General features: G+C 47.5%; 1 protein-coding gene across 2 annotated transcripts in view; it reads right to left on the bottom strand.

The window, feature by feature from the left end:
* Nucleotides 1–24,560, bottom strand: part of DLGAP3 (DLG associated protein 3) — a 62,468-nt gene that overhangs the window by 18,090 nt on the left and 19,818 nt on the right. For both annotated transcript variants that reach the window (XM_042997231.1, XM_042997230.1), the window contains 7 exons: nucleotides 23,091–23,173; nucleotides 20,630–21,787; nucleotides 16,013–16,218; nucleotides 15,627–15,699; nucleotides 4,789–5,002; nucleotides 4,192–4,505; nucleotides 3,775–3,860 (listed from right to left, as the gene is read on the bottom strand). In XM_042997231.1, the coding sequence (XP_042853165.1) occupies nucleotides 3,775–3,860; nucleotides 4,192–4,505; nucleotides 4,789–5,002; nucleotides 15,627–15,699; nucleotides 16,013–16,218; nucleotides 20,630–21,736 (2,000 nt within the window). In that variant the 5' untranslated portion in view covers nucleotides 21,737–21,787; nucleotides 23,091–23,173. The remainder of the gene's footprint in view (nucleotides 1–3,774; nucleotides 3,861–4,191; nucleotides 4,506–4,788; nucleotides 5,003–15,626; nucleotides 15,700–16,012; nucleotides 16,219–20,629; nucleotides 21,788–23,090; nucleotides 23,174–24,560) is intronic.

The raw sequence follows: 24,560 nt of genomic DNA on the forward strand, positions 1-24,560 counted from the left end.
CCATATCTCGCTCGCTGCTGTCAGCACAGAGCCCACTTCAGATCCTCTGTCCCCCATCTCTGCCCCTACCCCACTCACACTCTCTCTCTTTCTCTCTCTCAAAAATAAACCCAAAAAACATCTCAGGGGCGCCTGGGTGGCTCAGTCGGTTGAGCGTCCGACTTCGGCTCAGGTCACGATCTCGCGGTCCGTGAGTTCGAGCCCCGCGTCGGGCTCTGGGCTGATGGCTCAGAGCCTGGAGCCTGCTTCCGATTCTGTGTTCCCTCTCTCTCTGACCCTCCCCCGTTCATGCTCTGTCTCTCTCTGTCTCAAAAATAAATAAAGTTAAAAAAAAAAAAAACCATCTTAAAGTAGTAGCTATTCAAAAATCCAGTAATGTATATAAAAATAATACAGCAAGACTGTGACAAAAGCCACTAGAGTTCCGTATGTCCATTCTTCTCTTTGTCTTTAGCCAGAAGAACCCTGATTTTCAGCAATGTGCCCTGCTCGTTGTACATTGCTTCCCAACTAAGACTATACATCTCATAGCCTCCCTTGCAGCTAGATGCCACATGATGAGGTTTTAGCCAATGTGATGTACCTGAGCATGTCATATGTAATTTTCAGAAAGTCTTTTTTACAAGGAAGGACTGTGTCCCTCCTCTCTTCCTCCTTGGTACTTCTCAGAATACAGATAGGACTGGCTGGAGCTTGGGCATCACCTCCTGGGAAGGAGGTGATGCACAGAGTGCAAGACCAGCAAGATAGAAAAAGCCTGGATCCTGACACTGCACTTCTACCTCCAGGCTTTTCTTTTTCTAAGTGAAGGAGAAATTCACTTAAGATACTATTGAGGTTCCAGGCACCTGAGTGGTTCTGTCAGTTCAGCGTCCGACTTTGGCTTAGGTCATGATCTTGCAGTTCACAAGTTCGAGCCCCACACTGAACTCTCTGGTCAGCACAGAGCCCACTTTGGATCCTCTCTGTCTCCCTCTCTCTCTGCACCCCCTCAAAAATAAACATTAAAAAAATTTTTTTAAAGATTCTATTGAGGCTCTGCTACTTCCAGCAAAACTTAATCCAAACTGACAATAGCATCAAGCAGGGTTCATCCCAGGAATGAAATAATGGATCAACATGGAAAATCTATTAATATAATTCACATTACAGATGAAAGGAGAAAATCTATGATCATCCAAGTAGATTCTGAACAAGCATGCAATAAAATTCCAGCTCATTTTCTATTTAAAATAAAAATGAAACTTCTTAGCCAACTAGGAATAGAAGGGAATTTCCTTAACCTGATAAATAGTATCCACTTAAATCTGTACCAAACATCACCTTACTTGTGAGCAGGATTTGAGAAGATAACCACCAGTGTCAGGAATGGGACAAGACTGCTATACTCCACAGTGAACTAGAAGTCCTACACAATGCATTATTGCAAGAAACAGAAATTAAAAGAATACAGATTTAAAAGAAATATCCTTATTTACAGAAGACATGACCAACTATATAGAAAATCCATCATGATTTTCAGACAAACTATGAGTCCTAATAAGAGACAGCAGCTAATCTGCTGAATACAAAAATCAACGTATAAAACTTTATAATCTTCCCGTGCACTGGTAGTGCCCAATTAGAAAATAAAATAGAAAAAAGAGGTCCTCTATGATGCAAAAGGCTATCACCTTTCTTCTGTATCAGGAAACATTCCTGCTTACTAGCCTCCCCATACTCACTATTATTTCCCTCAAATTCATTCTCCACTTAGCAGCTAGTGATCTTTTGTAAACACAAATTAGATCCTGTCATGCTTCTTTCACCTTTTAATGGCTACTCATTAGTTATAATTAAATTCCAGTTCTTTATCATGCCCGTGCTCTGCATGACCTGACCTCTGCCTATTCTCCAATCCACTCCCTCACCACTGCCCCATCTCGTTCCACACCAGCCCCAGAACCTTCTTTTGGTTCCTGATGCATGTCAAACTCTGTCCTGCCCAAGTGCCTTCACATATGCTATTCCCTCTTCCTGGTACCCTTCCACCAACAATCATCACCTGAGTATTCCCAGTCAATCCTTGAGTTACCCACTTACCCTAAATAAGATCCCTTCTCTCTTAGATTTTTTCTTTCATATTCCCACCATAACATGTAATAATATCCCATTACATATTACACCATAATGCATGATCATATTTCTTTCTGTGGAGTATTTATTCACTGCCTTGGTTCCCTTCCAAGCCATAACTTCTGTGAGGGCAAGACTCATGTCTTTGATGTTTCCATGAGCCTTTAATAGGAACAGTCATATAAGAGATGCTCAATGAGCATTTTCTGAATGAATGAATGAATGAATGAATGAATGAAAGTTTACTGATTTAGCCAGAATCTCAGTAGAATGTCTACTGCACTCTTCCCAGGATTCAGGCTTGTTAGGAAGAATAGGGGACCCCCAGGGGTCTCACTGGATGAGGGACCAAGAAGCCTTATAAAGGAGTGAGTGTGGGTAGTGGGTTTGGTTGATGGTCCACAGAGCAGCATTAGAGTTGGGGGAAGAGTTCTGAACACAGAGCTGCCTCCCTCCATGACTCCTACCCCACCAATCAGGAACTCAGGTCATGGACTTGTGAATTGGGTTTGCCATAAAGTGCTCCTTTCCTGGGATCTTTGTGGAATATTAAGAGTTTGGAGGACAGTGGCTTTCAGGAGCAATGGAGGCAACAAGGCAGCTATTGATCACCCTTGGTGGAAGCATTTACAGCCTCAGGAGCATATGGAACTGCAGGGAGCTGGAGCGTGCATAAAGAAAACTGGTGCAGCCCACAGGAACCCCACGACTTGATCAGGCGCGCGCACACACACACACACACACACACACACACACACTACTCCCAGGGGTTCCCAGAAACAGCTAACAGAACTTTAGGGGAGGTCAAGAGGCCCAACAGTGGCAGCTAGGAACAGCTCAAGGGGCTGCTACTAAGACTCTAGCTTTATTCCTCTAGTGCGTATGGCCTGGACAACACAGATTACCATGAAACTCTTGCAGCCGCCGTACTTCGGGCCACTGGCCTGGTGGCATTGCAGCCCAGAGGGCAGATGGGCCACTGTGGCACTGCCACATGGTCATTAGAGAAAGCATCTTCCCATAGGGAGCCAACAACAGAGGGACTCCTCCCAGTATCCCCTCCAGAGCTGAATGCTAATTTTTCAGCTGGAAATTAAGGAAGCAGTGTTTCTGAGGCCACCTAATGCCAGAATAGTGGCTGCTGGTAACTCTACCATCTCAGGCATGTAATAGGTACCCCTGACTGGTTAAATGCTTGTGTGAGCCAAGTGAGGAGGAGTATTACATTTGCCAGAGGCCCCTGAGAGGCAATCTTCATGTTTATTTGTTTCTTTTTGAGCTCACATACTTGTACACCACAGGTCATAAGGAGGGATTAGGAAAATCCTGCTATCCCCTATAAAGGACAGTTGTTGGAGGCCTGCTCAGCACCTACCTGTTACCTCTCCCTACCAGCCCCTTCCTCCAACCACTCCTGTTGCCTCGGAACACCTGGGACAGGCACGGGTACAAGGAGAACTCACTTTAGATCTGATGGCTGCCCTGCTGACATCTCCAAGGGTAACCTCTGTGGCTGCCCAGACTCCTCCCCATTAGGAGGGCTCTAGTCGCAGTCCAGAAAGAGAGGGTGTGCAGTCAGACCGCACCAATTAGGGCACTGTGCAGCCTCCTCTCCTCTTCTCCCCCAAGGAAGCCTGAGATAGCCCCACCCAGACCTACCTCTTGTCCTCTTCCACCTGAACACCAATGGAGTGGAACTCTCTTCGACTCCTGTTCTCCGTGTCCGAATCCGAGATAGTCTCCACCTGGCGGCAGGGTAGCGGGAGTCAGTGGCCGGGGCTAGACAAGGGACACAAGCTCTCCGCAGGCAGAGGGGTGAGCAGAGGCTGAGCCCCAAGCCAGTGGGCAGATTCTGCAAAGACAATCTGACCCAACAAGAAAAGAGACCCAGGAGGTCAGAGGCATCGTACTGGCAACCAGTAGAGGCGATGGCTCCACGACAAGTGACAAGGGAGTGGGCCGGGACTGGTTGTAAGGGCCCTGTCGATGACCAGGCGCAGAGCAGACCAAGGAAAAGGTCAACCCATCCCCACCGGCCAGGGCCTGAGCTTGCTTCGGCGCCTCGTCCTGCCGTACCTGCACCCCAATGGACGGCCGCCACTTCCGCTGCCGCGCCAGGCTCCGCAGCTCCTCCCTGCCAGGAATGGTCTTGATGATGAGTGTAGGGGGCTTGGGGCTGGCCCGGGGTGGCACCGGAGCCAACTCCAGGGTGCGCGCGCCCATGGCCGGGCCGTCCAGCCCGTCCGCGGAGCTGCAGCGCCGGGCGGGGCCCTCGGCGGCCGTGAAGCTCTCGTGGGCGGAGTCGGTGCTGCTCTGGGCCGTGATGGAGATGCGGGGCGGGGCCTGGCTTCCCGGCGGGATGGGGGACGGGGCCTTTCTGAAGTTGAAGGCTGTGGCCGGAACGCAGAAACGCAGCGGGTGAGAAACTCGCGTCCCATCGGGTGTCTTGTGACCCACCGCCCCACACCCACGCGGTGCCCGAGGAGGCAGCAGGCACGCGTCCTCCAAGCGCTGCTATGTACAGAGCCGAGGCTTGTTCTCCCCATCATGCGGCCCAGAGAGGCAAGCCAGCTGCCCAAGATCACACAGCACAGCTGTGACTGGGGCCAGCGCCAGAGCCCAGGGCACTCTCCAACCTAGGGCCGGGCGGGGGGGCAGAGAGGGCACACTCACAGGAGCCGGGCCTCCCTGAGACAGAGGCAGGGGCAGCAAGGAGGGGCAGGCAGTCGTCGTCTTGAGAGCAGCCGGCCTGGATGGCCCGGAGGTAGCTGTGGCTCCGCATGCGGAAACAGCCGGGCAGGTCCAGGGCGTCCACTGCCTGGGACTCGAGTTCCCCAAACACAGACCCGCACACGGCCTCCAGCTGCTGGTTCAGCTCCTCACTGAGCTGGGGGCAGGGGGTAGGGACGATAGTTACAGGGGTGCTGGGATGAAAGCGGGTGTCTCTGAGGCGCATTGCCTTAGGAATATATCTGGATCTGCAGAGACTGCCTCTGTGTGATGCTGGGACGAAAAGAAACCCTCACTCTGTGCAAAGAAGGATTGAGGATCCTATGCCCTGTGCGGCTCTTCAGGCCTGCCTCCACTGTCTTGGGGTCTGTTCTTTACCCTACATACTTCTCCTTCCATCCCATCTATGCCTCTCCTGGACACCTGGGACCGCGTCATCTTTCTCTCCACCTACAGCCAGCCCCTCACATTTCTCTCACCTGACCCAGAGGGAGAGGACCAGGGACATCCACCCTCCTGCCCAGTATGGAGGTGGGGAACTGCAGGGAAGGCAGTGCGCGCCTTTTATTTTATTATTTATGATCCATTACATTACAAAACTGATTGCACCCTATAGAGATATATATACCATGGGGCAGGGCAGAAATTAATGGGTAAGTGATGGAGCAAAAGTTTTTGTTTTGATATTTTGTGGTACAGAATCCATGGTGGTTTAAAAAAAATTAAAGCAACTAAGAAAAAAAGCAAAACGAAAATTCTGTTCATGGAACCGTGTCCCCTAGCACTGCACTAAGACTAAATGTACCGCAGAGATTGCAGCATCGTTTGTATTATATGAGAAAACTGGCACAAAGGAAAAATAAAGGTAGGTGGTCCAGGGATAAGTTCTACACCCAGAGCACAGGATGAGTACAAGTTTGACCCTGAGCTTCAGAGCAGCCAAAGCATCAAGGAGTGTAGCTTGCAGGTTGCCTGCAGCACAGGCTACAGAGCCAGACCCGCCTGGACTCAGATGTTGGCTCTGCACCTTCCTAGCACTAACTACTTAAAGCTTTGGGGCCTCAGTTTGATCACCTGCCCAATGAGAATGATAATGGTACCATCTTCATGGGGATACTTAGGGGACTCAAAGAAAAACATGTGGGGCATTTGGTGCAGGTACTGGTACATCCTAAGCCTTCAGTGGATGACATGTGAAGGTCTCAGGACCTACCTGGAAACAAGCCACTGCTCTTGAGAACCACAACTATTCCCTGTTATTGAGCCCAAGAGAAATCCCCCCATGAGTGATTACGTAGAGACCATTGGAGGAAGTCATGGATAAGGTCCTCGGTAGCATCCACATGGTAAATATGACACCAAGTGTCCCATGGCTGCATCTTGTGACATCTCCCAGGAGATTCATGACATCATATTTATGTGCAATCAACAGATAAAGTAGTGGCTTGGCTCACGTGTAAAATGCAACTTGACATTTCCATAACTCCACCTCCAAAGCATAACATGACATCACTAAATTCTACCTCAAATTGAGCAGAAATTTCCATCCAATTCTACTGATCTTAATTTGCCCAAACTAAGGCTCAGAGAGAGCCGATGAACTGTCCAAAGATGCCCAGCTTGTAAGTGATTTACCAAAGTTAAATGCCAGGTTTCCTGGCTCTTTTCCCAGGCTGACTGAGCATCAGAATCTCCTGAGGACCTTGTTAAACCTACCTTAACTCAAGCTCCACTCCAAGGATCTGAACCCAAGGCTCTCTAACCATATGCCTCTCTTTGCTTTGGCTGCTTCAAAGCTCAGGGACAAAATTTTGTGAAAATTTGGATTCAGTGGTTCCAGTGTGGGCCCAGTAATCAAAAAGGAGTGTCTGGACTTCTTTCTGTGGCTTGTTCTAAAGTAACTTCATTAAAAATAATAATAATAAAATAAAATAAAGTAATTTCATTACAAGTGTACAGAAATCACAGGTCATGGAAAAATCAATCCAAGATCCTGTAGAAGTTAAGTTCTGCCATGTTTGGCACAGGCCACACTTCTGTGGCACCTGTGGTTTTCATCATGACTTCTGCAAGTTTCCTATCTCTGGACCTCTGGGGTACCAAGGACCAGTTTTATTTCCTAAAGCTCAGAAACTGATCTAACTCCTGCTATTTCTAGGCCAGGCTCAAGATACTCCCCAACTAGAACCAATCCAGCTCAGAGAGTCCCTTCTGGGGCATAGGAGAGTTGATCTAACTCCAGTAGAGAGCATTCTGGATACCACAGATGGAAGGAATCTCATTTTGCAGCTCATCTCTGTATCTCCAAGCCTCTTCTGTGTGTAAAGTTCTAGACATAATATCTGGCATATAGCAGAGGGTCTTAAATCACAATGACAGTACCTTTCAGAGGCCTCTCCTTCCCAGAGTCTCTGAAGCTCTTGAAATCCCAACCATATGCTATTCCTATGACCAATTCTATCCAAGGCAGACAGAGGGAAGATGAGAAACTCCCTGGGGACACACTTTCTATCTCTACTGGCCAAGAGGAGCTTCTGAAGTGTTCCCACAAGGGACCAGGACCTAAGGGAAACACAGAATTGTATAGACTCCCAGAGGAATATTGCACCGGTGTTGATCTTTACTGTATTAGAATTATAAAATTGTAACATTGTGCTGTGAATTCTCCTATTATCCCTGCACTGTCTTCCACCCTGTTTCCCCCAGCCCCCACTTTCAGTAGAGTCAAAGTCAAAGAATCCTCTTAGAAAATAGGAACCTTAGCCTTTTTCCAAATCAGACTCAGAATCGGTAAATATTTCCCAGGGTGTGGGATATTTAGCAGAAAACGCTTTGCTTGGGTCTAACTGAAATTGTCCGTGCTGGAGTTGGCAGGTTCATCTGGGGGCTACGCAACATCCTCCATAGTTTACCTGTGTCATTTAGTTTAGCTAACCTTGGAAAACACTCCCATTTCAAAACACTCTAAAACACTGGATAAAATATAAGAAATGTTTTATATGCATAGCTGAGCTCACAAGAAAGCACGATGTGTCCCCAGGGGACAAAAGCAAAGAGGAGACTAGAAAATCAGAATATTAACTGTGTGAGTCAGGGCTGCAAACAGCCCAGGGGCGGTGGAAGGTGGGGGTGCAGGTTGCTGGTCTCAGGGACTAACGGGTTTAGGTATTAACACTCACTTGGGTGTAGGAGTAAGGCGCTGGGCCCACATGAAACACAGCATTGGAAATGAGAACCTCCATAAAGGTAGGAAAGGGGAAACCTTTCATGAAAAGTAGACTAAAAAAAAATTAATTATCAGCACAGGATGATAATAGGAAGCTAGTCTGTAATCTAGGCACTGGAGGGAGGGAGAAGTAGGCCAATGTTCTAAGATTTTTGTAGCCACAAGCTGGTCTTCACATAGATACAGGATTCTGTCTGCATAGGCCTGGGTGACCCAGACACCTCCCTGCAAATTAAAAATTAACATAAAATGGTCCCAGACCAAGAATAGTCTAACAGAAGTGATTGCAAAGTATTTTCTGAGGAACAAATTTCTAACCCAGGCTGTTCAGGATTGTCACAGATAAAGTTCCACTGAAGATGAGTTCATACCAGACCATGTGGTACACTACCCACGACACAGCCCCTAATGATGTCCACCTCCTAGCATTAACACCCTTGTATAGTTCCCTCCTCTTGAGTATGGCCTATACTTATTGTAATACATAGAACATGGCAGATACAATGGAATGTCACTTCTGAGATTAGATTACAAAGAGACTGTGGCTTCCATCTCGGGCACTCTCTCTCAGTGTCTTTGCTCTGGGAGAAGCAAGCTGTTATGTTCTGAGTAGCCCTATGGTGAGTCCAACATGTCAAGAAACTGATGACTCTGGCCAATAGCCAGTGAGCATCACATGGCAACAGCCATATGAGTGAGTAAGGAAGTAGATATTCCTCCAGTCAAGCCGTGACATGACTACAGCCCTGACCAACATCTTAGTGAAGCCATGTGAGTCACCTGATCCAGAGGGTACCCAGCTAAGCTGCACTGAGATTCCTGACCCACAGAAATGGTGAGATAATAAATATTTGTTGATTTAAGACTCTATGTTTGAGGATAATACGTCACACAGCAATAGATAACTAAAACAAACTGTGACATAAACAACTAAGCTTTTATTGAGCTAAGCCATTGAGAATTCAAGCTTCATCTGTTACAGCAGCTCGTGTTACCTTAGCTAAAACAGATTAGCTTTTAAACTATGTTTAAAACTTCTAAAACTTAAAAGATAAAACTGAAAATATAAGAAGAGAACATAAACTTTGAAAAGAAGACTAGAAATATTTAAAAGAAACCAAACCAGCTTTCCAGAACTGAAAAAGTCAGTCAAATAAAAACATAATTAATGAGTTAAATCGTAGATGAGACACAACTGAAAAGAAAATTAGTGAATCAGAAGATACATCTAAGGAACTTAGGCAGCATAAAGAGGCAAAGAGATGGAAAATATGAACGAGAGGTTAAGATGCATGGAGGAAAGAATAGGATCTTGCAGTTCGTGGATTCAAGCCCCATGTCAGGCTCTGTGCTGACAGCTCAGAGCCAGGAGCCTGTTTTGGATTCTATGTCTCCCTCTCTCTCTGCCCCTTCCCCACTTGAGCTGTGCCTCTCTCTCAAAAAAATAAAATAAAATAAATAAACATTTTTTTAATCTTAAAACAAAACAAATAATAGGAGCTCCAGATGAGGGAATAGAGAGAATGTAGAAGAGGCAATATTTGGAGATAATTATACTGATGGAGAATTTTCCACACTTCTAACTTCAAGCATGACAGAGTGACAAGCTGGACAAAACTGTCAAAAATAACTATTTCCTCACTCTGAAAATCAGTCAAAGGTATACAAGAAAGAAACATATACATGAAAATTACTGAAGAGCATGAGTCCGTGGTGGCCTTGCCTGGGGCTGCTCCCATTACTCAAGTTCCCAGCTCTATCAGTTGCAATAGTTCAATCAGGGTGAGGCAGGCTGTGAAAACCAGCTGCTTCATTGCCACTGACACTTAATTTGGGCTCACTTAATTTGGAACATTGTCAGGTATAGTATCAAGAATGGGGGGGGTGGGGAATAGAGCAGGAATAGCCAGCAGCACTGCTAAGCTGAGATTTCAATGCTGTTTGGGACAAGCAATGGACTAAGAGATGAGGCAGAGATTTAACAGAGAAGTTTCAGGGGATGAAACAGCTAGAGAAGGTTTGATGAGCTCTCCACATATCTTGAGTTAAGTAGGGGTGAGTGCATACACAGCAGAGACCAGAGACGTCTTGAGCTGCCCACACCTCTGGCCAATGGGACTTGTGCACATGTGAGGAGATAACACAAGAGAGACTGGCAAAAAGTAAAATTCAGGGTAGGCTTAAAAAGAGCCTGAAGTTTGTACTCCCAAGTCCACACACACAACCATAAGCAGAGAGAAGCCTTTCTGGCTTAAGGTTTTTGAGCACAATCTCTGACCAATCTCTGGCTGAACACTAAGCTATACAGACACAGGACAACTCCTAGGAAGGCAGGCTTAAAAATAAAAACAAGAAAGAAAAGAAATTTAGTGAATACATCAGAGGCCACGTTTAGCATGGAAGACAGATTTCACAGATTTAGTCCAGGGATTAACAAACACATAATAAACAAAGCAATAACAATCAAGGGGTAAAGTAAGAATCCAGAGTTGCTACAATACGCTATCTAAAATGTTCAGAATATAACAAAAAAATTATGAGACATGCAAATAAACAAGAAAATATGAATGTTCCCAAATGTTTGATTTACAGACAAAAACTACAAAGCAGCTATTACAAATATGTTAAAAGAAGTAAAGTAAATCATGTTGAAAGATTTAAAAGAAAGCACAATAACTTCATGAATAAAAAATCACAACAAAAAGATAGAAAAAAACATTTTTTTAAAGAACCAAATAGATATTCTGGAGCTGAAAAGTACAATAACTGAAGTGAAAAACTCACTAGAACGGCTCAGCATATGAAATAATCAGTAAACTTAATCAGTATAAATTATCCTATCTGAAGAATGGAGAGAAAAAAATAATAAAAATAAACAGAACTTCAGAGACCTACAGGACAATAACAAGTAAAGCAGTATACATGTAATGGGAATTCCAAAAGAAGAAGAGAGAAAGGGGAAGAAAAAGGAACAAAGAAATAACAGCTCAAAACTTTCCAAATGTTATGAAAAAAAATATTATTCCACAGATTAAAGAAGCTCAGTAAATTCAAAGTAGGTTAAACACAAAGGGATCCATAGCCAGATACATTACAGTCAAAATGTTGAAAGCCAAAAACCAAGAGAAAATCTTAATAGCACAAGGGAAAAACAATTCATCACATACAAGAAAACAACAATATGATTAACAACGGGCTTTTCATCAGAAACAATGAGCGCTAAAGGCAGTGGAATGGTATATTCAAAATGTTGAAATTAAAAACTGTCAGCCACTGGGGCCCCTGGGTGGCTCAGTCGGTTAGGCGTCCGACTTCGGCTCAGGTCATGATCTCACGGTTCGTGAGTTCAAGCTCCGCGTCGGGCTCTGTGCTAACAGCTCGGAGCCTGGAGCCTGTTTCAGATTCTGTGTCTCCCCCTCTCTCTGCCCCTCCCATGCTCATGCTCTGTCCCTCAATAATAAATAAATGTTAAAAAATATTTAAAAAATAAAATAAAATAAAAACTGTCAGCCAGGAATTCTATATTCAGCAAAATTATTCTTCAAAAATGGAGTAAAATTAAAGATGTAAAAATACATATAGACTGAAGAATTTGTTGCAGACCTATCTTACAAGAAACAATGGAAGTTGTTCAGGCTAAAGGGAAGTGATACCTCATGGTAACTCAAATCCACAGGAAGAGATGAAGGGGACCAGAAATGGCAAATATAAAAAACTCTATAGATATGTTTTTCTCATTTTTTCTCCTAACTTCTTTAAAAGGTGCAAAATTTCACAAAGCTATTATTTATAATACCAACATTCCTTTATAATAACTGTTAGTTTATAGCATATGCATAGGAAAGGTACATGACAATAACAGCACAAAGAGAGGAGAGAAAAAAGAGACACATTGGAGCAGAATTACCAGAATTAATTTTTTTTACCAGAATTAATTAGATTTTAATCAGTTATGATACACTTTGTAATTCCTTAAGCAACTCTAATAACTCAAATAATATAGTAAAAGGGAGTTAATAACAAAGAAATTAAAATGGTTCACTAAAACATTCATTTAATACAAGAGAAGACAGTAAAGAAAGAACAGAGGAGCAAAAATGACATATGACACAATCCAACCATATCAATAATCACATTAAATGTGAATGAACAAGAAAGCCTCATTCGAAAGGTGGTAATTGTTAGATTGGATTTTTTTTTTTTTGAAGCACAAGTAGGTTGAAAGTAAAAGGATGAAAAAAGATGTACCAACAAACAGTAACCATGAGAGAATTTTCCAGATTTGATGAGTGACATTAATCTTCAGATTCAGGGAGCACACACACATACCACAATGAAACTGCAGAACACCAAAATCAAAGAGAAGATCTCAACAGCAATCAGAAAGAAATGAAAAACTATGCACAAAGACAATTAGATTGATTGCAGACTTCCCAACAGCAACAAGAAGAGACAGATGACAAAAGAATACATTCAAAACACTGAGAGAAAATAAATGTTGACCTAAGATTCCATAATAAGCTAATTTATGTTAAATAACGAGGGCAGACTACATCTTTTGTTTAAGGCAGAGTTTTATACTAACAGACATTCACTGAAAAAATTACTAAAGAAGATTTATTTTTTATTTTTTTAAACGTAATTTATTGTAACTAAAGAATATTTAAAAGGAAGGAATGAAACGTAAGAAGTTATGGGGGGAGGGGTTAAAGATATGAGTCTATATAATCAAGTACTAACAGCATAAAATTTGGGCACCTGGGTGGCTCAGTCGGTTAAGCCTCCAACTTCAGCTCAGGTCATGATTTCACAGTTCAAGAGTTCAAGCCCTGCGTCGGGCTCTGTGCTGACAGCTCCGAGCCTGGAGCCTGCTTCAGATTCTTTGTCTCCCTCTCTCTCTGCCCCTCCTCCGTTCAATCTCTCTCTCTCTCTCTCAAAAATAAATAAAATGTTAAAAAAAAATTTTAATGTGACAATAATAAAGACTAATTTGGAGAGGTAAAAAGAACATGGAACAAAATACCAGGCAACATGTACAATAAGAAGGGAAGAGGTCATCAAAACTAAAGTATCCTAAGGAAAGAAGAAATTGTCGAATTTAGACCTTGCTAAGTCAAATATGCACATGAAGATTATAAGAGTGACCACAAAGAATGAAAATAGAAAATAGAACTGCCAAACCAGTGTGGGATTTGGTAGTAAGAAAAATGAAGAAGAAAACTAATCCAAAAGAAGGTAGGAAAGGAGTAGAAAAGCATCACTCAAAAGGCAGGAGAAATAGAAGGCACACAATGAAACAGCAGTAATGCTGTTGTATTGATACAGGTGTATCAGTAACCACAATAAATGTAAATGTACCAAACCCTCGAGCCATTGTCAGTATAGATATAAACTAAATTCCTTAAACTATTTACAAAAGACCTACCTAAAACATAAGGAGACAAAAAGCTGGAGCACACCTGTGGTGTCAGAAGGGTAGCAAGAGGACCACTGTGGCTGCAGTGGGTGACAGGCGGAGAAGCATTAGGAGCGGGATTCGCAGGTAGCAAGGGACAGATTGTGCAGGGCCTTGTAAGTTCTCTGAGTAAGGTGAGGGTTTTGAGTGAACGTAATTCTATTTTGAAATGATCACTCTGGGATGTACTGAGAGAGAATGAAGTGGGGCAGGGGCACGTGCAGGAGACCATTCAGGAGGCAGTGTCAAAGCCCAGACAAAGGCCATGGTGACTTAGGCTGGAGTGGTGGCATCGGAGGTGAGAAGTGCTTTGGTCCTGGATATACTTGAAGATGGGACCAACACGGTTTGCCGAAAGCTTGGATGGGGCACGTGAGACAGAGAAAGGAGTCAAGACTGACTTCAGGCTTTTAGATCAGAACTCCTAAAAGGATAAAGTTGTCATTACCTGAAACAGAGACAACAGTGGACGGAGGAGTACGTTTGGGGAGGTAGGGGGAATGGGGTAAGGGTACTAGCAGTTTCGTTGTGGATATCTTAAATTTGAAATGTCTACTAAACATCCAAGTGAGATTTCAGTACACAGTTAGACACACATGCCCAGCAATTATGAGAGGATTGGGGCTGGAGATACACATTTGGAAGTCACCAGGCCCTCAATAATATTCAGAGCCAGGGTGCCTGGGTGGCTCAGTTGGTTAAGAATCTGACTTTGGCTCAGGTCAGGATCTCACGGTTTGTGGGTTTAAGCACCGCATCAGGCTCTGTGCTGACAGCTCAGAGCCTGGAGCCTGCTTTGGATTCTGTGTCTCCCTCTCTCTCTGCCCCTCCCCTGCTCTCTCTCTCTCTCTTTCAAAAACAAATAAACACTTTTAAAAATTTTAATAAAATAAAGTAATATTCAAAGCCATGAGCCTAAATGAGCTCACTTAAGGAGTGAGTGTAGAGAGAAGTCCAGAAACCAAGCCCTGAAAAAAATCCAGTGTTCAGATCCTGGCGAGTTGGAGAGGCACTGGTGGCAAGACCAAGCGTCAGCAGCCAGAGAGAATCTAGGAGAACCTAAAAGGTATGGTGTCCTCAAAGCCAACTGACTGAGGTGTTTCAGGAAGGCGAAAGTCCTCATCTGTGTTAGATGCTGCTGATGGGTCAAGTAAAATGAGGACTGAGCATTGAACTAGTGGGTTGAGCAACATAAGCTAGTCTGATGAGAAACAACAGCTGTGCCAATCAGATTCCCTGATTCAGGAAATGTAACAAAGACCTCAGCAGCAAACAATAGGAGCCAATGTGGACATTCTTCTGCACTGCTTTTTTGCATTGCTCTTTTTTCCCTGGCAAACAGTAAAAATAGCTAACCTTTACTGAGTGCTGGCTATGTGCCACGAGCACTATTACGATGCCTATTTTTAAATAGAGAAAGTGGGGCTCAAAAAAGTCAAGTAACTTGCCCCAGGTCACTCGGCTGGTAAGGAGCTGAGCTAGAATTCCAATTCATGCCATACATGTAATTACTAAACTGCACCGCCTCTGCTTAGCTAAGGGGAAAGTCTACACTTAGGGATGGAACTCACATTTATAAAGTACCACTTTGGAGCCAGGTACCTTGTGTTTGCATACATTTTCTCACGGAACTCTCACAAAGCCCCTGAGATAAATATCACTACTACTGTCATTTTAAAGGTGAGAAAACAGAGGCTTTGCCGTGTCTTCCAATGGTTGGAGTGGCGGGGAGAGAACTCAAGCACAGGCCATCTCTCAGACCGCAGCTCTGCCTATCCCTGTACCATCTGCACAATCAAGCCTGCCTTTTGCATGGGGCGAACTGGGAGTAATCAGGCCATGACAGGACTGGAAAACCTCAGAAAACTGATGTTGCCCCTGCAAACTCATCAGAGGCCCCTCGGTGGTTTTGAAGGATGTGACTGAGACCCCCAGGCTGAGTCAGATCCAGGAGTCCCAAGGCCTCCCAGCTCCCCCAGAACCAGACCTGGGCTCTCTCCATGGGCAGACCTCTGATTTGCAGGCATACGCTGAGTATGGGACTGACCCCACCCCCCTTCCTTCCCACCCTTTCCTTCAGGTGTGCTGGACCATCCCTACCTGTCCGGTGGTGAGGGAACGGCTGTAGCCAGGGATGGAGCTCCGGGGATGGATCCGGGGTGGGACACAGCAGCTGGGAAAGGTCAAAATTCCAGATTCAGAACGGGGGTCTGCTAGAAGGGGGAATAATAGCACTGGGGCCTCTGAGCAGGTTCTATACCTCAGAAACCCCCAGACAGGCATCCTCCCAGGAGACTCCTGGGCGAAGAGACTCTCCTAAAGAGGCACTCAGAGAGGCACTATCTCACCAGGGACCCCCTCTTTCTGTGGGGCAAAGCGAGACTCCCCCATTTGAATCCTAGGCAGGGAACCCCTCTGGTGCACACCTCCTGCAGGGACCCAGCATCAGCTTCCCACTCTCCGCCCCCAGCCCTCCCGGTCCTTACTTGATCCGGGCCTGGTCCACGCTGGAGGAGCGGCGGGAGGTGAAGCGCCGGGCGACTGCTTTGGGGGACGTCTTGGGGCTGCCTTCTGAGTCTCCACTCTCCTCATCCCCCATGGCTTTGATGTAGCTGCCGCTCCGCATCCTGCGGCAGGGGATCTCCCCATCCTTGCCCCCAGTGGGGTAACCCCCCCAGTCATCTTGCGGCACCTGCAGGGACAGGGGCTTCTGTCTCTCAGACACGTCCCTATGAAATCTAGAAGCCAGAACCCTCTATCCCCACTGCCGGGGCGCTCTGCTAGCTGGAGCAGGCCATGCTCAGGGGCATGCAGAAGCGGAGCTGGAAGTAAGGTTTCAGGCTGTCCCCTCCCTTACAGGAGATGCCTCATCATCCTCCATGGACCTTTTACTACTTAATTGAGGGCCACCTATGGAGTCTTGGAGGTGATATGCCAAGTGCCAAGAGGTTGAAGATCGGAGGCCAAAGTGACCTGTGTTGACCCACCCCCCGCAGTGAAGTATCACCTGCCCTCACCCTTCACCCCTCCTGCTCCTTCCTTCTCTTAACCTGCTGACATCCTAAATCCTCCAACTCTCCCTCCTTCCCTCTCTGAGGAGTCACAGAGGGCTCTAAGCAGGGAAGTGCCATCAAATTTGGTTCAGAAAGAGCACTCTGACAGTCCAAAGGGGGGATGCACTGTGTAGCGCTGGGAGAAGGGCAGGGGATCGAGTGGCAGGAGGGAGACCAATTAAAAGGCTTATGCTGTTAGCCAGGCAAGAGATGATGAGCCTAAATTAAGACCATGACAATGAGGGGGACGAGGAGATGGAAATGAGGTGTTAAGGAGCATCAGTGAGCCTGATTAGATGTAGGGGGTGAGGGGGTGGTGGGGGGCGCGCTGGGAGGAGTCACAGATGACTGGGAGGCTGCTGGCTGAGGACCTGGGGGATGGTGCTGTTGTTCACTGAGCCACAGAATCCCAGAGAAGCAGGTTTGGGGAAGAGGTGATAGGTCAGGGTTGAGCATCTTAAGTCTGGCAGAGAACTGCTGAGCAGGTGGTTGGATGTTCAGTTCTGGAGTTCACTGGAGAAATCTGGGTTGGAGGCAGACACGTGGGAGTCATGGGCGGCAGCTGAATCCATAAGGGTGAATGAAACAGCCCAGGGGAAAGAAGAAAGAGAGCTGGGGAGGGATTCACTGACATTTAAAAAGGGGACTGCAAAGAAAGGAAGAAAAGCCTATGAAGTCACCTGAGAAGGAGTGGGCAGAGGGGTAGGAGGGAAGTCAGGAGAATGCCATGTCATGGAAACGGGAGACATTTCCAGAATAAAAGGAGTTGATAATGTCAAATGCCACAGTGCATTCAGAGGTTAGTAATTCGGGCTCAGGAGTTAAAATCCATGTTCAAAATCTCGCCCCATCACTTGCTAGGCAAACTTGGGCAAAACTGATTACTCTCTCAGTTTCCTCATCTATGAATCAGTAATGACAATTATGCCTACATCCCAGGGTTGGTGGGAAGGATAAATAAGTCAATATGACATGCCCAGCACATAGTAAGTCCTCAGTAAATGTTAGCTATTATTATTATAAGCCTTGAAAAGTGCCTTTCAAGGAGAGCTCCCAAGAGACTACTGGGGACCAATGCCAGAACATTTTAGAGGACAGGGAATGTGGATGTCAGACTGTAATAAAGGGAGAATGAAAGGAAGTGAAGGTGTAGAACCTATGCTTTAAGAACTTGGGTATGAAGAGAAGACAGTAGACAGAAGGGGGTATGGAGTTAAAGATTTTGTAGGATGAGAGACTTGGGCATGTTTTCAGAATAAGAGAAAGAGCCAGTAAAGACAAAGCTAGCCTTTAAATGTAGGATGGAAAAGGGGCAGTCAATTCAGGGATAGAGGGGATCCTGGGAGATGGGCTCAAACCCTGCTAGAGGGATCAGTCTGGGTGAGTGGTCTTGGCTTTTTCTCTGAGCCAAGAAGGAAGGCAATGGGGGTGGCTAGGGATCTAGACGAATCCATAGGTGGCTGACAGGAAGGTGAGGGAACCTGTGATGGTTGGCCTACACTAGGAAGAATGACGTATAAATAGAGGTGTGGGGGAGAGGGCTGGGGCAGGCAAGGAAGATTTCGAACACCTGTTGTAAGAAACAGGTTGAATGGGGTGAGGATGGAGACTAAGAAGGTCAATATTCAGGGACAGCATAGGGTTCAGGGGAGGGACAGAGACTCTGGGGGTGAGGCTAGGTGAAGGGACAGAGATAAATACAAGAACAGAGACCCAGGGATGGAATGGGTTTCCAGGATGGAAGTAACCCACCAGGAGGAGCAGGGCTCAGTGAAGATGCTGGAACTCAATCAGAAGAGGGTAACGCAGGGAGGAACATAAAGGAACAAGGGCTCTGAGGACAAAGAGGGGTTCAAAAGAGGGTTGAGGGAGAGCTGAGGTCCAGTGGGAGAAATAGGGTCCCAACAAAAGGGTTAAGGATCCAACAAAGACACCTGGTCTGATGGGGCCAGCTTCCCTTGCTTTTGTGCAAGGTCCCTGCAATCTGTTAGTTCTCCCCCAAACAGGCTCTGACTTTGCAATCCTCAGATGTCTTAGAACCCCAGGCCCCAAGGAATCATTCCCGTCTCTGCACTCTACAGAGAGGAGCCACAAGCAAGCAGAGAGAGACAGGCCAGCAGATGGGATAGCCAGGGCACTCTCTGCCACACTGCAGGGCTCCCACTCCACAGCCACTGCAGCTCCTCGCTCCTCTGCAGGACACTGTGAGGTGCATGTTAAAAAGGAAGCCCCCAGAGAGGTCAGGGCAGCCCTGGAGAAGCAGCAGGAGGCAGCGGAGTGGCAGTGAAGCTCCAGGGACAGCCAGGGCTCAGTTATAGCAGAAGAAGGGCTGGTGTTCCCTCCTTGGCCCTTTCTGTTGGACCCTTCAAATCCCAACTTAGAGGACCTCTCTACCCAGGAAAGGGGCAATTCAAGGACAACCCAGAAGTCCTGAATCTGAGAAGTTTCTAACCTTCCCTACTGTCTACCCCTCCTTCTTGCTTTCCCTTGAGCTCTTGTAAGTTCTCCACCCAGAAGAGCCCTAATGTGTGAAGAACTTACCAGCAAGGCCAGGGACACCCAAAAGACACATGCAAGGTCAATTCTCTGTACCTTTGAACAAGCTGTAGCCTCTTCCTGGAAGACCCTTAATCCTCTTCTGCATTCAACCAACTCCAGCTCCACCAGGATTCAGCTCAGGGGCCATCCTCCCCCGAAGCTGCTCTGAGCAGTCCCCTGGCCACCACCACCCCAGGTGGGTGAGGTGCCCCCTCTGTGCCCCCACGGTGCCTGGGGCTCTGTGCTATCACAGCCTCATCACTCTATTCTACCTGCTTCCTTGTCAATCCCACCTCGACCCTGTGGGCTCCTCACAAGCAGCGTCTGTGTCTTCCTCTTTATATCCACAGCACCCAGGAAAGCTCACTGAATGAATGACTGTGGATTAAACACGTGGAATGTGGGTTTGGGGGATAACTCTAAGTCTGCTGGACTTCCAGACCTTGTAATGACTTTTCCTCCTAAACCCATGGGAGGCCTCAAGAAAGTAAGCCCAGGGTGGGGTGGGGTGGGGGGGTTGGCTGGCTGGCTCAGTAGGAAAAACATGTGACTCTTGATCTCAGGGTCATGAGTTCGAGCCCCATGTTGGGCATAGAGATTATAAAATAAATGAAATTTAAAAAAAAAAAAAAAAGCAAGCCAGGGGTATGAGGGGTATGGGAGAGGGTCCTGAGGCAGAGAAAAGGAAGGTTGAGAGAGAAGATGGTGAGAAGAACCTGATCCCACCTCAGTGAGAAGATGGAGAGGGGACAGTGTGGGATGGATAAGGGCTCCATAAGGAGGAGTCAGAACTCCTCGCCTCACCTGCAGAGACCACACAAGTGGTGAGACAGGATGGAGACAGCATGCCAACTATCATGGGCACAATCCACTCCCTAGAAGCCCTGCCCTGGTGTTGTATCTGGGCCTCAGACTTCAGTGTGTCCCCAGCCTAGGAAAACCCACAGGACAGGCTCCCAAGGCTCTTCCACAGCCTTGTGGTGTCCTACTGCAGGCACCCCAGAATGACAAACCCCAGCACAGGCACATTCTGGAAATAACTGACCTTCATATTCAAACAGTATCTGGACCACCCAGATCTGAGCAGAAAAGAGGTCTGGAGAAGGCCTGGGGGCAGGAGAACTGCTTTCCAACTGCTGACCTCTAATCTCAAGGGAAGCAACTGCCAGGGAGTACCACACTATCCTGTCCACTGCCTACCCTCAACCTCATTCTGCCTCCGAGCTCATGAGACAGAGGCCAGCACAGCTTGTCCAAACAGCAGGTCGAAGGGAAGTCTTCCTGGCAGTGACATATAATGTCAGAATAGAAGGGCCTCTTCGTTGTACAAATGGGGAAACCGAGATCCCAAAAGGGGCTCGAGGTGACACAGTGAGGCCAGGCAGAACCTCCCTGCCTCCAGGCCTCCATCATGGGGACAACTGACTCCCATCCAACCCCTTTGATAGCTCCCCGGGTGACAACCTCAATGAGGACTGAGGACCCTGTTCCCCACCCCCACCAAAGCCTCACCTGCAGATAGTGATAAGTCCTGGCTTTGGCCTTGGCCTCCGGACCCAGGAGTCCCTTGCCTGGCCCAGCCCCTGGGTATCCATCCCGGCCCTGGCTGACCATCATGGTGTGCCAGGCACTTCGCTTGACCGATTGTCCATCCAGTGACATGGACATGCCAGTGCAGGCGAGACAGCGGCCTTCCGACCCGCCCGAGCGCCCCTTGAAGCTCAAGTCCCGGTAGGACCCATCTGGAGCCTCCAGGCAGAAGGGACCACCAGACTCCCCAGGGGGCCGCCCACCCGCTAGGAAGCCACTATCGCTGTCCAAGTTGTCATCAGAGCTCCACCAGCCAGCGGCCTTGGACTGGTGCCGCCCGTCCCCCTTGCGGTCCTTGCTCTTGCTCCTCTTGCCGTGCCGGGACTGGTGGTGGTGGTGGTGGTGGTGGTGATGGTGGTGGTGGGAGGTGTGGGGGCCTCCAGAGCCCGGGCCGGGGTAGCTGTCTCCTCCGGAGCCACCTCTTCCCTCAGCCTTGGGCCCATTATAGTCCCGCTTCCCTGGGGCCTCCAAAGAGTGGGACTTGGCGAAGAGCTTCTGCACAGAGTGAACCAGGTGCCGGATACGGCTGGGGCTCTCGCTGCGGGCCTCCGGGGCAGTGCCAGACGCTGGCCCTGACCCGGGCCCGGCCCCTGCTGGACCTCGCTGGTATGGGAGTGTGTGGAAGCCATCTTGTTGAACTGGCAACTGCTTTTCAAACTGGTCCAGGAGTGTAGAAGGCAGGCGGGGGGCACCCTTGCCCTGAGGGTGGCCCACACAGTCTTCACAAGTGTCAAAGGGGCCCTGGCCGGGGTACATCCTGGGGAAGGTGCTGCTCCCCCCACCAACCCCGGCCCCCCCTGGCCCTCCCTCAGGGCCTACTGATGGCCCTTCACTCAGGCTCAGGGGCCCTTCAGGAGAAAGGTGTCCCAGGCCAGCTCTCGGGGCACAGAAGCGGGGCTCGGTGGAGAAGGCCTCCCCGGAGCCCAGCAGGTACGGGGCCCTGGCAGCTGGGCCCACGTCCATATGCTGCTGGTCGGCAAAGCGGGCTGGGCGGGGATGGCTACCGCGGTCGCCATGGTAACCCCTCATGGCCTCAGCAAGTGTTCTTCATAGTGTTGGGGGCCAGGCCCCAGGAACCTCCTGGGAAAATAAAGAGAAAAAGGATTTGGAATGAACAACAGGCCACTTCACCTAAAACTATCTATTATTAGGTATTCCAGTATCCCTTTAGGTAATGCATATCAATTTATTGTAATTAATTGTACTATCTTTCCACAAATGAGCTTCAAATTCCTTAAAACAGTCATACTAGACAAAGACACTCACAAGGGCACAAAATAATGCCATCATTTGTCAAATGCTGCAAATTTGATAAATACTTATTCACAAGATAAAATACCCTCAGCCAAATGAGTTTCTAAAAATCCTTAGGGTACCCAAAATAAAAGGATACCCAAACAGACTATATATATATATATATATATATATATATATATATATATATATATATATATGAAACCAGTCATTAGGTGAACTAGCTTTCAACAAACTGGCTGTAGGCAAATTGATCCAGAGCCACACCTCTGCCCCAGCCCTACCCACACCCACTGCTTCCAGGAGCCAGGCCTCAGGGTCATGGCCTCTAGCAGCAGCAACCAAAGAGAACGCTGGACCTGCATCTACATACCCACCCCCTCCCCTTCTTTCCACACCCTGTTCCTTCCATCTGGCTGCAGGCTCATTCTCCTCCCTCCCACACCCCCCCACCCACCCACTCCAGGGCTAAGACAGGAAGGAATAACCTAAGATGACTGCCTCTTCTTCTTCTGGGTTCCAAGTGTTCCCCAGTGAAATTTCCCCTTTTGCCTTTCACTCCCATTGGCCACTCCCATTCCACTGTAGGGGAGTCACACCGGGAGGAGAAACCATAAAGAGGAAGAACGTTGGTTGTACAAGGCAGCATCTAAATCCTAAACTGGGATTGGAACTCAGGAGTTCCTCCTCCCAGGAACAGTAGGCTGGAAGGGCAGGGAGGTGGTGGAGAGAAAGCGTTGGAACCAGTGCCCCTGGCCCCCATCCCAGGCTTGCCAAGGCTACAGGACAGAGAGGTCAGCTCTCAGCAAGAACTGCCTCCAAGCAGGACTCCAGAGCTGCCAGGACAGGAGCTACAGCAGGAGGGGGTGTCAGCAGGAGGGACAGGGACTGAGGAGCTGGCAGACGGCGCCCTCCCTCATCCTAGACCAGGCTCCTGGGCCATCTGCTGACTAGGAGGGGATGACAGCCTCAAAGACTCCAGACAGCAGCACCTCCGAGACCCATCCTCCATTCCTCCCCACCACCACCTCTCCATATCCACTGTTTCAGGTTGCATCCAGAATAACTCAAGTCATTCTGATTTCAGAACCTCAATCTACTCCTCATCTCCCAGACTCCTACAACTCACCATCCGGGGTTTCCCATCCTTGGTGTCAGGATCCCCACCACCAAACAGAATTCTAACTTCAGAAGGCTCAGGACCACTGGCTCCTGATGGAAAAGAAGAGTAGTGAGCAAAGGAAGAAAGAGATTCTCCCAGAGTCCTCAGAGGACCAGCCTCTGGCCTTGACAGTTTCCCTTCCCAACCCCCCCCCCCCCCCAAACCAGGACTGATTAGATCCCCCATGATGCAGAGCCTTTGGACCCCGGGGAAATGAAGTTGGCTTCATTATGCAAATACATGCAAATGAGCTTACAGGTTGGACTACCTCCAACTGCAGGTGTCTGTGTGATCTGTCCATGGTGCTGAGCCACTACTTTTTTTTTTTTTTTTCCTCCATTGCCCTCAAATATAACTCCATTCCACAAATATTTGTTGAGCAGCTACCATAAGTAAGACTCTAAGTAAGAAGTGTGTAGAGGTGATTTAAGTGTGGTCTCTGTCATTGAGAGGCTTATAGTCTAACAAGGGACCAATCCCACATGACAGGGTTATTTTAGGTCGCTATATTTTTGCACAAGCTGTACCCTCCTCCTAGATCTCCTTCCATCTACTCCCTTCAACCCTTTCTCTTGGCTAACACTTATCCAGATGAAGCTTCACCATCCCTTAAAGACTTTCTGTACTCTTATTCTGGGTTATATCTCTCTATTGGGCTTTCATAACACCCTGGGTTCCCCCATGAAAGAAACATAATACTGCATTGAAATTGTCTGTTTCAGTTTCTGTCCTCCTAACTAGAAAGTGGTCTTTTGCAGTGTAGGAACCATATCTATTTATCTCTGAATCTCCAACACCTCACTCAGGGCTTTGTCCAGAGCAGGTGCTTAATAAATTGTTCACCAAGTAGATGAATAAATGACTGGACTAGAAAGGGGTAGCAAAACATTATGCTAGTTCAGATGAAGACAGGAACAGATTTAATAGAGGGAGAGTGAGGAGGCTTCCCAGAGAACGATGTGTTTGGGATGGAGAACAAGATGGCTGTGTGTTCTGAAGACGAAGTGGTGGGGGAGAGAGAATTCCCAGAGGAGGAAACAGGAGGCACAAAGGCAGAAGAGGTGGGCAAATAAGGAATTCTTAGGGGTGGGCTGTGGGAGTTCCAGCAGACATTTAGGGTTTGGCAAATACTGGGATGAGGTGGGAGAGAGAGAGAGAGAGTCAGGAAGGAAGACAACTCTGAAGTTTGCAGCAGCCGTGACTGGAAGACTAATGATGCCATTATTAGACATAGGGATGTCAGAAAGAAGAGCTAGCTTTGCAGGCATGATTAATAGTAGTGGAAGAGACACAGTCAGACATCAGGAAGAACTTCCTGACCCTGAGGAATGTGAGACAATGGAGACAATGGTAGAGTCTCCTGGAAATCTTCCACAGAGGAGAGGGTGAGACATGCCCAGCCCCTGGCCCACCCTGTGGCCTGGACTGGAGAAGCTG

This window comes from Panthera tigris, chromosome C1 (assembly GCF_018350195.1).
Source record: "Panthera tigris isolate Pti1 chromosome C1, P.tigris_Pti1_mat1.1, whole genome shotgun sequence".
NCBI classification, from domain to species: domain Eukaryota; kingdom Metazoa; phylum Chordata; class Mammalia; order Carnivora; family Felidae; genus Panthera; species Panthera tigris.